We start from the raw sequence: 14055 nt of genomic DNA, 5'->3' as shown, positions 1-14055 counted from the left end.
CCTGTGTATTTCAATAGAAATTCTCTGAATTTAGAATTGTTTAATTTATTTAAAGGAATATTTGCGGAGAGCAAGGTATTACACAAATCATGGTTAAAAGAACTTTTTTTAGAAGCCATAGCAGTACCAACTAGTTGTTGTGATTTATTTTTCATTTGATCTTGCTTACGTTTTTCGGCAGATTTATGCTTTTCCGTCTTCAAATGTTGAGTAACCAAATATCGCCGATCTGTATTTATTTTCGTTTCACAAAATTTACAAAATAAAATGGTTCCATGACTTGAAAAAACTTTTTCTCCAAACTCGGTGATATATTGTCTAATACGCGTATTGTTCGTTATTTTCGGCATCTTTAAAATTACGAAAGCTCAAGAATAACGATTTTAAAAGCCACGACGCACGAAACCAAACTGAATTCTTATTTTCCTTTTACATAGTATTACCTTAGACGATTTACGATAAACGATAGTATACGCAGAAATAATTAGGTATTTCCCTAGTTGCCAAATCCAGTTAATAATGTTATTATCTCATCTTTATAAATAAACCGAGCTATACGGAGAAACTGATTACTGAAAACTGATTAGTCTATATTGAACAACACATGAAAGTAAAAAAAAATTATAGTTAATCTTTAAAATAAATGTACTTAACATAAAACAAAAACGGAGTAAATATGCAATAAATAACAATTAAACTGCCAAAATTGGCAAATATGCATTTTGCTCAGAAAATGGCAAAATATGCGAAAATATGCAATTAAAATTTTTGTATTTCAATCCGTTATGACTTAAAACAAATTTGAATCTTACTTAGACTATTCTGCAGTCATTATTAAGCAATATGCAAATGCAACAAGTACCGAACCCTAGTTATCACCTTTATCAAAAAAAAAAAAAAAATTTTTAAAATATTGATATTTACTCGATTTCTCATGTGGCAATTTTCTTATTTAGTTGTAATTCAAAAATGAACAACCTTAGACACTTGAGATTTATATTATATGTTTATTTTATCAATTCCTATATTTGTCAATATATTTTGACATGTTTAAGCTGTTTACGGACAATTTCAAATTTCAATTTTTTTAGTTTTTTTTTTTTTTATAAATATCAATAAAATGTTATTTGTTGGGCCAAAAAGTGTCAAAATTTAATGCAAGGCTCCATTGCTTAAATAGAAGTTGAAAAATATAATAAATACATAGGGACAATTTTTTTTATTAGCTTTTAATATTTTAAGTTCAATTTTTGACAACAATTATCAAATTTAAAATTTAAAAATGTATAAAATATTCAACTTTTATAGCTAAAAATTGAAAACTTACAACTAGATTCAACGTAAGTAGGTTATTCTGTAACCAAACAATATAAAAACACAGTTTTTTTTTTTAGTTATTTTATGTTCAAGTTTGGACGAAATTACATAGGTATTAAATAACCATGAATTCATTAATAACGATTTTAGTTATTTTGTTGTTATTTTATAATATTAATTCAACTTGCCGGCTACCGTATTAATAATTAGTAATAACAATATAAATAAATATAATATAAAATATCCACACTGAGAAACCGTTACCGCTCAGAATAGTTTTTCGTATACAATGATATTATATCATTGAATTCAAATTTAATACCATCCATTGAAACTACTTGAAACCTACTGTGCAGCAGAGTGACATCCACGTACCCACCTTTTTTATTAGTTTTTTTCTATAAATGTCAATAAAATATTATTTGTTGGGTAAAACAGCGTAAAAATGTAATACAAGTCTCCTGATATGTTGTTATTATAGTAGTTGAAAAATATTAAAAAGTACATAGGCACAATTTTTTTTATAAGCCTTTAAAGTTCAATCTGTGACAAAATGTATCAAATTTAAAAATGAAAAATGATTTTATAGTTAAAACTGTATGAAACGTTCAACTTTTATAGTTAATGATTGAAAACTTAAAACGAGTAACCACCTAAATAGGTAAATTGATTACTTTCATATATCATTTAATATACTTATAGTAATATATCATATGCTGTCTTTGACATTATATCATTGAATTCAAATTTTACACCATTCATTACAGTGACCCACTTGTAACCCACTGTACAGTAGAGCTATTTGCCCACCTTTTTGTTTTTGTTTTTAACAACATTTTTTATTAAATGATTTGATACAAATGTTATTACTTATTACTTACTTTCTCATTAATTGTATCGATCTTTTTATGTAAAATATATGTTGTTTAAAAATAATAACGATAAAGGGCGTATTTTTTTTTAACGACTACTTAAAATAATGCAAGAAAAAAATAATCAATTCCATCAAAAACGTTCTGATTATTATATTTACCGATAAAATGACCATTTACTGAACAAGTAAACGCTCTGTATGACTCTATCTATATACGCACCACGTACGATTACAGGTATATAATCAAAATCGACTTACTTCGGTCTTCTGGATAACATTTATGTGTTGGTAGCTCTAAGTAGTAAATATACAATAATACATATACATACTTTGTGGTCGCCTGAAGCCATTTCGCAGGCACCTGTGTAACCTTCGATTCAAATTTTTAAATTAGTAGGTAGGTACACTGATTGTTGAACACGTCACACGAATTATTATTTTTACGTCCGATAGATAGTACTATATTATAAAATCGCTTAGTTTTTTTTTTTCAAAAATAATAATACAGGGTAATTTGTGGTTTCTGTGAGTCTTATCAATCGATTTTTGTATGCATTTATTTATTATTGTTATCTATTTTCTCAACAGTACAACAATAGTAGAGTTTTTATGATAAATAAATTCGGTTTACATAATAAATTAATGAATATAATAAAAACATTGCTTTACATTGATTGTTTTAGATTCTGAGCGGAGCAATGAATGTATTGATTTTACAATGATGTGTGTTTTTTTTTATTATTATTTTTTTGAGTCTATGTAGACGATAAGTCGTCGAAATAATGCTTTGATTTTCAACTTCAGTATCTTGTTCGATGCGAAAGTGAATATTGTTGGTGCATTAGGAGCTCAAAATTAAAAATTCCTAATAGTTTTCAAAAGCGCCGGGAAAAACAGGATAGAAATTAAAGAAAAAACGGGAATTTTTACGCAAAATCGATTTTGGTTTTTGATGTAACTCTAAAACAAATGAACCTATATACATGAAATATTCACTGGTTGTTTATATTTTCATTTTCTTTACACGAAAAAATTTTCAAAATATTTTGATTTCTTTTAAACTGTTTAGGAACATTTTCTGTTAGCAATTTTATTAGTCTTTTTTTCTATAAATATCAATAAAATGTTATTTGTTGGGTACAAAAGCGTGAACATTTAATGCAAGGCTATATTGATATATTGTTACAATAGCAGTTGAAAAATATTGAAAATACATAGGCACAATTTTTTTTTTTAAGCATTTAAAGTTCAAATTTTGACAAAATTTATCAAATTTAAAATTTAATAATTATTTTGTAGTTAAAAATGTATAAAATGTTCAACTTTTTCTTATACAAAGATATTATATCATTGAATTCAAATTTAACACCATCCATTACAGTGACTCACTTGTCACCTACTGTACAGCAGAGCAACATCCACTTACCCACTTTTTTTTATTTGTTATATATATATACAAAATACAACTGAAGCTCTTTAATATTATTGAGCATTAATAACAGTAGGTACCTATTTAATATTATTAATAGAATAACTTGTTTTATTTGCTGTGTAGTCCATAGTCAATTTTTAATTAGCTCACATAAAAAACTGACCAATCTTAAGTCAAAATTATCTCAACAGTACAGAAAAACGTTTGATGCTGAAAAGTTTTAATTTCAGAAATCGATATAATATGTACTCCATGCTTATGTAGATAGGTAATAAGTAGATCATAAAAATATATCAAATTAATATTCAGTTTAAATTAATTGGACTTCGAAACTATTATAATCAATGACAATCCAAAAACGTAAAACTGTATTTTTACCATCATACAACATCGAAGCTTCTCAAATGAGTTTATATATCCTGTAATATTTCCCGGTTATTGACTTTTTGTCATAAAGTGCATAATAGTGAATACTAAATAACTATAAGTTTTAACTAATTAAGTATTATGTAAAATTATGTTGTATACTATACTGTTATTATGTACAGTGGCGTAATCTAATCATGTTTGTGGGGGAGGGGAATAAAACATTTATACCCCTCCCAACACCAAACAAAAAAAAATTATAATAAATATATAATTATTATAAACTATAATTTATAGCATAAAAACCTCTCAGTCCAACTAGTAGGGTACAACCATTGTGATCTGTAATCTGTTTAATATAAACAGGTACATTTATAAATGGATGCATACATTAAAATAAATAATTATTTACTATTTAATAAAGTTTCAAAATATAGGTGTTTTTTCGAATAACGAAATACGAAGAACTATGACCGTATTACGAAGTAATATTATCTTAGTTACAGCTACCATAGGCCATAGGGGATTTTTGTTTTTATTTGTTGTTTCTATAAAATATACTAAATAAATACAATATTATAATATAGGTATGATATTTATATAATTAAATAAGTACATAAATATCGGTGCATCCGAATTGCATGCCAAAAAAATAAATATAAATCGGGTCGTCCGAATTGCATGCCGTCTCTTGGAGGGGTCTGTCCGAATTGCATGCCGTCTCTTGGAGGGGTCTGTCCGAATTGCATGCCATCTCTTAGAGGGGTATATCCGAATAAATAACTTACTTTTCAACTGGAGGATCGTGATTTTGTTACATTACAATAAAACATATAAATATTGTAGAAGGTGACACTGTGAATAAGAATCATAAAATAAAACTCTTTACAAAAATTTAGTTTTGTTTATTTTGTTGTCGGCAATGACATGTATGCCAACTTTTCTACATATAAAAGTCTATTAATTTCATTATTTTGAAATTCCGTCATCACTAAACTTATACTTTTTTCTTTTTCTAATATTTCCCGGCGTCTATTACTTAAATTTGAACTACACAATTTTACATATATATCACATTGTACTTGCTTTAAGACATCAACTAATTGAAAAATATTAGGACTTGGGGAGTAAAACATGCTATTCAGCTTGGAATGGAATGATTCACAAACATTAGTTGTACGCATTGTAGAATTAGAAAATTCAGCCCAAATAGTTGGTGGAAATAAACTGTCAGCCATCACATACGTTTCTAAGAAGTAGTCACAAAATGCATGTATACGATCATCGTTGGGTTGAATTGTCATGATTTCGTTCGTAAAACAGTCGTCTACATCATTTGGATTTAAAAATGACAGTCCAAAAAATAATTTTAAAAATAATCCGATTTCTGTTTTTTTTTTAAATTTGTACATAAACCTACTGATTGAATTTTTCTCCATATGCTCTGTCCTAGGTGGAAACGACATCCTTTTCTTATTGTATTTGGAAAAACAACTAGAAGTGCAGAATGAATAGCTAGTTCAAAGTCAGCATAAATTATTTTTGGCGATAAATTTAAGTTTAAATCGTTCATCTTCAGTAATAAATTAGTCAAAGCATCTTCATAAATTTGTTTTGTTTTTCCCGTTAATAAATAAAAAATTAGTGGCGTATAGTTGTGATTTTTAACTCCGTGAATTGTGAATAACTGATAAAACATCTTAGGGCAACTTTTAAATGTACCGTCAACAAATAATATTTCGCACTCACTTAAATATTTTAAATTTGCGTGTGATGTAAAAGCTACAATATTTTTTTCATGATTATTAATAAATAAAAAATCTTCGTCTCTATTAGTTTTGATGTTTAAATTATCTATAGCTGTATGTAAATCAATCAAAGTTTCTGGCAGTTTAGGATAAATGCTTGATTGGGCATAATGTAAATTTTTTCGAACTCGTGCGAACTCGTGTAGTGTCATTTGTCGTCCATGTACTAATATCTCCCTTTAATAGCTCACGATGCAGTATTTTACTTGGTTTTTCAAAAGGATCATCTACAGCCTTACGTTTTAAATTATTACATACCCGTTGTCTATTTAAATTTTGCTCGTCATCTTTATTGTGATTATGATCTATCTTGCGGAATATAACTTTATATTCACTGTTTATATACGATAATTTTATGTAAGACGTACACGAACGTTTACAACAAGCCCACCTTTCAATATCATTGCACAATAACTTTTGAAAATAAAATTTAAAATCATCAATTACATAAAGTTTTTTGTTTTTTTCACTCAACATATGTTCCATGATCACACTACAGTTAACACACTTCGTTAACGTTCGAAGACGTACTAATATTATAACTTATAAGACACATAAAAACACACAGGTGATATCTCCTTTTGATCTAAATTATATATATAAATTATTATTATTACTATTATATTTTATGGTCGTAGTGGCGTAGCTCTATACCTTTCTTATCTTAATATTATTTCAGATCAATATTGAACATTTGACAGCTACAAACACTTAAGTGACCGATACGATATATGTATGTCTGTGAAACATACCGAGACCACAATACACTACATTACTCCAATATAGATATACTGTTTGGGAAAATATTTATACGGATATAAAAATGTTTCAATCCAGAAACTAATCACTAAACAGTTGTAACAACCATACATAAAAGAGCGTTTCTATACATGCATTTTTTGTCCAAAAAAAAGTTTAAGTTGTTTAAGTGCATAGTAAATAAACGTGTGGTGTACGGCATGCAATCCGGACAAAGCCCTCTAAGAGATGGCATGCAATTCGGACAGACCCCTCCAAGAGATGGCACGCAATTCGGACAAACCCCTACAAGAGACGGCATGCAATTTGGACATTTTTTTTTTTTGGCATGCAATTCGGATGCAGTCATAAATATGGTTTGCCAGTTTAAAATAAGTCATGGAAAGATACGAAACCCAAACCCCCCCCCTCCACCTTAATTACACCACTATGTAGAATATTATTTAAAATTGCGAACTCGCTTTTAAATTAAAATATCGTAAGTAAAACCACGTGGAAACTGGAAACATATTAAATGTTTTTACCTTTAAGTTTAATAATAGATAGGGGTAGGGGCTCATACCCTTAAAATTTAAAATATCCCTTGAAAACTGAAACATTTTGACTACGCAGAAAAATATTTTTATTGGTAGGTAACTAATATTATTAATTTATGATGTACAAAATATACATAAATATACGTTGTATAAAAATTTAATAAATCTATTAAACCTATGTAAATCAATATCTATAATTTCAGAATTCGGTCTTGTTAAGCTGGTTTAAAAAAAAAACAAGTTGATTAAAGTTGATAAAAGCATATCGGTGGTTGGTAATTTAAACTATAATTTATGTCCTGGAGACGAGGAAAAAACAATCAATTTTACCAATCTAAAAAAAAATTAAATTCTAATCTAAAAATATACGTAAAATATGTACTTAAAATGAGAATATACAAAATATGCACTAACACGTGAAAAAGAGTAAAATAATACTGCAAACTCAAATGGTATTATAGAACAGATTATTTTTATATCACTAAACTATATTTTGAATGAATATTAGAAAAATGCAAACTCCTAAAGTCCCTAGCCATAGTAATAACTTATAAGTAGGTGTTAATGTTCTATAGCACTAAAAAAAAGTAGTAAAAAACAGTGACCATAAACCCCCTCAAAAAAATATTTGTTTTTAAAGCAATTTTAAGACAATTTTACACCAGGTTTTGCTAAATCTTGAAATATACCAAAATAGTTATTGTTTACTTTAGAATAGAACAGCGTCAGCCGTCCGGAACAACATTAAATGCCCAGAGCGCAGACGTGTACCTCCTATTCTATGATATAATACTCAATATCTTCGTGGCATAATATTAAAATAAATATAAATTATTATTATTATTGTTTATTATAATTATTATTATATAAATTCTGGTATTTTAAATTATAATATAAAACCTTTAGTCCTTTAAAGTCCTTGTCAAAAAAAAAAACAAAAAAAATCAACGATACAAGTGTTACAATAGTTTTATAGCATTAGCATACCCATCAATACATGGTCATGAAGTTAGCCCCCCCACTTTGGCGGATTCACTTCAAACAAGCGGCAATATTTAGCAAATTAACTGCAAATAATTGCAAATTGGTTTTTAGAATTTGCAAATCAAAATTGGAATTTTGGCGAATTTTTTTGCAAATTTGGTCAGCCCCCCCACTTCGTCCGATCCGTTCCAAACCAACACCAATATTTAGCAAATTAATTGCAAATAATTGCAAATTGGTTTTTAGAATTTGCAAATCAAAATTGGAATTTTGGTAAAATTTTTAAAAAATCGATAAAAGTCGCATTTTTTTATAAAGTACGAATTTTTATCAAAAATCGATTTTTTTTTTTATTAATTTTCCTTGAAATACAGATTTTTATTGATTTTTATCCAACAGATACATTTTTTCAGACTAGATTTTTAAATTATGAATTTTTCATCAAACAGATTTGTATTCAATTTATATTTTTTACAAAAAATCTAAATTGAATTAAATTCTAAAAAAAATCTGTTTGATAAAAAATCAATAAAAAAAACATATTTGAAAAAAAAAAATTGGGTAAAAAATTAACTTTAAAAATATTAATTAAAATATGTTTGATAAAATAATCTTATTGTATAAAAATTCTTAGTAAAATTAAAATCTTAAATGATTAAAAAATATTTAAAACAGAGATTTATCATTTTGAATCATTATAATTATATTTAATATATTTAATATCTTTAGTCACTTTAATTTTTAGTTTTTATTAGCATTGATAATTTTATTAAATATAGATTTTTTATTAAACATAGATTATTTTAACAAATATATATTTTATATCGATTATTTTATCAAATATAGATTTTTATTAAATATAGATTTTTTATTTAATACACACAGCCCCCCACTTTTTCCGATTCGTTTCAAACCAGCGCTAATATAAAATTTAGCAAATTAATTGCAAATAATTGCAAATTGGTGAAAATATATTTGTATTATTGTTATAATGTTTATGAATGTTTATGAATTTTTTTAAATTTAATAATAATGATCAAAAAGATTTCTAAAAATAATTAATTAAAATAATGTAGGTTTACTAGGTATAGGTATCTAAAAGTTATAAGAATAATTAATAACAATGATTTATACATAAATAATTAATACATTTAGTTAAAATTAAAATTAAAGTATTGAATTAATTTTAAATAAAAACAATAAATTGAATATACTAATTATGGATTATAAATACAAAATATCAAAACACTAAAAGTAATTAGTAAAAATTATGTTTATTGAAAATTATTAAAAGTAAAATATTTATAAATAGTGCATAAATAATGTATATTACAGAAGCTCGAGACTGTTTAGTAGCATGGTGTAATAAATAAGAGAAACAAAATACAAATAATAAATCATATAATCATATAATCGTATTCTAAAAACCGATTTGCAATTATTTGCAATTAATTTGCTAAATATTGGCGTTGGTGTGGAATGGATCGGACAAAGTGGGGGGGGGCTGCATGAAGTTAGCCCCCCAAATCATTTTTTTAGTTTGCGAGCGTGCACTAAATTTGCAAATCCTAAAAACTAATTTGCCATTATTTGCAATTAATTTGCTAAATATTGCCGCTGGTTTGAAGTGAATCCGCCAAAGTGGGGGGGGCTAACTTCATGACCATCATCATACTCGTAAACATGGGTATGCCGACACTTGGGTGCAGAAAATTGGGCGCGGGACAATAGGGGGCGGAAAATTGGGTGCGGGACTTTTAGGCGCAATGACAATTGGGTGCAAGACAATTAGGAGCGAATATCAATAGACGGACTAAGGTTTGAAAAATGGTGATATTTTAGTCTGGTTAAATATCCACAGTTGTTCAATGCAATTAAAAATATTATTAGACCTTTTATTATTTTTTTTTCACGTCCGGTTAATAGGCGTTCGGATAATCAGCGTTCTATTGTACTTATCAATATTATTGCCAAAATTCCCAATTACAATACATATAACACGGATAAGAATTTATAATCTAACAATACGATACGAATTTTGATACTTATTTAGTATATCACGTTCATGCGCTGGTAACACAATTAAGTGCTAAATAATTTGTGTTATATGAAATATTTCTTTTTACAATGTGTGAATTCGTTAAAAGTGAAAAGAATCGAGACCTGCTAATTTTTAAAGGCTATTTATACAAATTAGAACGCTCAACTAATGAAAAAACAATTTGGCGCTGTATTGAAAATAATAGTAAAAAATGTCCGGGTCGAGTACATGTAGAAAAGGGAGAAGTAACAAAAGAAAGTAATCGTGAACATAACCATCGGCCGGATCGTTCAAAAATTGAAGCAAAACAGGCTATTGAAAATATGAAAAAAATAGCAAAAGAAATAGAGCTGAGTTCACAAGTAGTTTTGAGTACTATGTCGAAAGAGGTAATTAATTTAAATTATTTGAAACTAATAATTATAAATAAAAATTTTAAGTTATTAATTATAAAAATATATGAATAATCGTTTAAATTATCATATAGGTAACTGAATCTGTCGCAAGTAAATTATCTGGAATTTCTTCAATGAAAAAAACTATACAACGTATTCGTCAAAAAGAAATTATGGCACCAACAAATCCTAGAACATTAGATGAGCTAGTAATTCCTGCGGAGTACAAAACAATAATTTATAGTAAGCCATTTTTGTTATATGACAGTAACGATGAAAAATCAGGAAAACCGCGAATTTTAATTTATTCGACAGAAGAAAATTTAAATTTGATAACCAATTGTAACAATTGGTATGCAGATGGTACATTCTCTAGTGCACCAACTATTTTTTACCAACTATATACCATTCATGGTATACAATACAGTAACGTTTTGCCATTTTTATTCGCTCTCCTTCCAAATAAAACGGAAGAAACTTATGTCCGTTTATTTGAAATAATTTTAAATTTAAAACTGGAACTTAAACCAAAAACTTTTATGCTTGATTTCGAGCTTTCAACCATAAATGCAATAAAAAAGGTGTTCCCAAATACGTCATTACATGGATGTTTTTTTCATTATTCGCAAGCTCTATGGAGACATATTCAAGATAGCGGGTTAGCTATTAAATATCGTGAAGAATCTAATTTCGCATTAAACATTAAAAAGTTAAATGCATTATCATTTGTTCCTCCGCATTTGGTAATTAATGCATACGAAGCAATTTTGGAAACTGAGTTTTATATTGAAAATGAAACCTTATTATCAGATTTTTTGGATTATTTTGAGAGTACGTGGATTGGGAAATTATGTCGTAATTAAAAACGCCGAAATCCCAGATTTCCAATACAGCTATGGAATTGTTACAATCTTGTTAAATATGATATTCCTAAAACAAACAATTCAGTAGAGGGGTGGCATAATACATTTAATTCAACATTAAATGCACTCCATCCTTCGATATGGAAGTTTATCGAAGCGCTAAAAAAAAAAGAAAAACTTAATCGTTTAAAAATGCATCAATTTTTGGCTGGAACGGAACCAAGACAAAAACTTAAAAAATATAAAGACACAGCTTCTAGAATTAAAGCAATCTGTAATGATTTTGAAAACCGCAGTATAAACGATTTTTTAAAGGCATTGCTCAAAATCTATCATAATAAAATAAATGTATTAATAATGTCTAAATGTTTAAGTACCTATAATTTTATGATTTTTTCTTATTTTTATTTTTATTATATATATTATTATTTTTATTTTATTTTTAATTTAATTAATAAATAAATGTTCTTGTACCCAAATGTACGGCACCCAATTTTCATTGCGCCCAATTGTCCCATAACCCAATTTTCCGCGCCCAATTGTCCAGCGCCCAAGTGTCGTACAATCGTAAACATGCCTATGTGTTTGACATATTAAATTTTTTATAAAGGAACATTATTTTTTCAACATAAATTTTCAATATTCCAGATTTGTTGACATAAAATATACTCACATTGACGCTTACACCAAATTACTAGGTACAATAGTTTTACGTCGACATTCGTAATTAATTTGTTTCAACACATAAAACTCGTCAACGAAATTTATATTATTATGGTTTAAAAAAATACAAGCACTAAGCATAGGTAGTCAAAATTAAAAAAAAAAATTTTCAACGACCCGTAGTGACACCTGCACTGAAAAACCAACTAATAAATTATAACATAAAGTTTAATCACATCAAATAACAAACAAAATAGGAATATAAAATAAACAATGAATTGTTGGTACTTCAAACATGATGGCGACACGCTTTTATTTATTCAATAGAAATTTACGGTTATACGTTTAAAGCGCTGACGGAATCTATAACAGGGATTATTAGGAACACGTTAGAAACTTAATAGATAAAACGACTAGAATAAAAACAATTAAAAATATGCAAAATCAAAATTCTTAGATTTGAGAAGCATCGGAAAATAAATGCAAAATATCTTACACAACTTTTGAGCTCTATACGTTCATGTATCATATATAGCCGTTTAAGTACACAATATGTTGCCGATTTTACCATATTATTATTATGAACGATAATGCAGTGGTGGCTTGAAATCTTTTAACTTCGACTGCAATAATAAATTAAACATTAAAATCAAATCGTGTTGTTTGTTCATTTGATAACAATCAATCCCAGTGAATACTGTTCCTTTTTTACGATCAATAATAAACCGATCTATGGCCATTGGCCGGTAAATTACACATTATCCAATGCGAATGTGACGACAAAACATCCGATACGGTTATAACTTATATAATATTAATTTATATTATCCTCTACATGAATGAACTGTCATAAAATGGTATACAACCGCAATATAACATTCTTTACGTCAAAAATAAATGTGTGCGTACATAATAAATATAAAAAAACATTTTAGACATGTTGTCGTCGATGTACACTTTGAAGACTTCATTTCAAAATATGAGTGTAAATATTAACAAAAATACAAAATATAGTCATATTTGTCAATTCAGTATCTATGTATTTTTCATTTTATATTTAATCAACAATTATGTAATAGTAGGCAATGTTTTATAGGAAATAGGAATGGACAAATTCCTAATTAAATTATATTGCTTTAACATTTTTAATAGGTAGGTAAAAGCTCAATAGTATTATTTACAAAAGATCTTTAAAATATTCATTGGAAGAACATGTGAAATCGGAATATTGTAAAAGGTCACGATCTTTATAATAATGCCAAATCGTAAGGTAAAGGTACCTGCACCCAACTTGTGCAGTTGTGCTCCTATAGTGTGCAAATGTTTGACACAGCTGATAAATGATAATGTTATGTGATTAAAAAATAGAGACAAACAAGTTCAAGGGACTTGAACGATCATTCTTACACTAAAATACTTGTTTGGAGTTTGCATGCAATGCGCCAGACAAGAAACGTTGTTCCGGCTGTGATGGCTACTCTGAGAAGTCTGAGATATTACTTGTATTTATTATTCATGCAACCGTGTTTAGTTGTTTTTCTTCCTAAGAAAGTACCTATGTATTCCTGCGAGTTGATTCAATTCACGATACTTTAAATTGATCACACAGTGAGTCGAGTGTTCTGCATAATAATTTTGCGCGTACAAATGACACGAACAAAATTAATGTCACATATAAATTACTAGAAATTCTTAGAATTATTATGTCTAGTTATGTGTGATAATTTTCAAAACAGCAGGTAGGCTGAATAATTGATTTTTTGAATAACTATATTTTATAAAAAAAGCGTACAATTCACAGAAACTTAGTGTTAATTCAATAGTACTATATATCTATTTGCTTATATGATATTTTCTGGTGCATATAGGTATCTAGCTGTAATTATTTTTTTTTGTTTAAATTTATTACTATGGTGTGATTAAATTATATCCATTATCGATGTGACTCGATAATATAGGTAGGTAATTATAATTTTACTTTTTAGCTTTTAAGAATTATATTTATGATTGGAATTTT

The 14055-nt window shown here is 27.4% G+C and overlaps 1 protein-coding gene across 1 annotated transcript; it reads left to right on the top strand.

Moving 5' to 3' along the window:
- The first annotated feature begins 5123 nt into the window (after window positions 1-5123).
- Window positions 5124-11375, top strand: LOC132948119 (uncharacterized). The gene is made up of 3 exons (XM_061018445.1): window positions 5124-5218; window positions 10224-10506; window positions 10605-11375. Exons 1-3 carry the CDS (start codon window positions 5124-5126, stop codon window positions 11373-11375), a joined length of 1149 nt encoding a protein of 382 aa, XP_060874428.1.
- The last annotated feature ends 2680 nt before the right edge of the window (window positions 11376-14055 follow it).

Source organism: Metopolophium dirhodum, chromosome 1, assembly GCF_019925205.1.
Source record: "Metopolophium dirhodum isolate CAU chromosome 1, ASM1992520v1, whole genome shotgun sequence".
Taxonomy (NCBI): Eukaryota; Metazoa; Arthropoda; class Insecta; order Hemiptera; family Aphididae; genus Metopolophium; species Metopolophium dirhodum.
The sequence above is the reverse complement of the archived record's forward strand: the minus strand, read 5'-3'. Positions and strand labels throughout refer to the sequence as shown.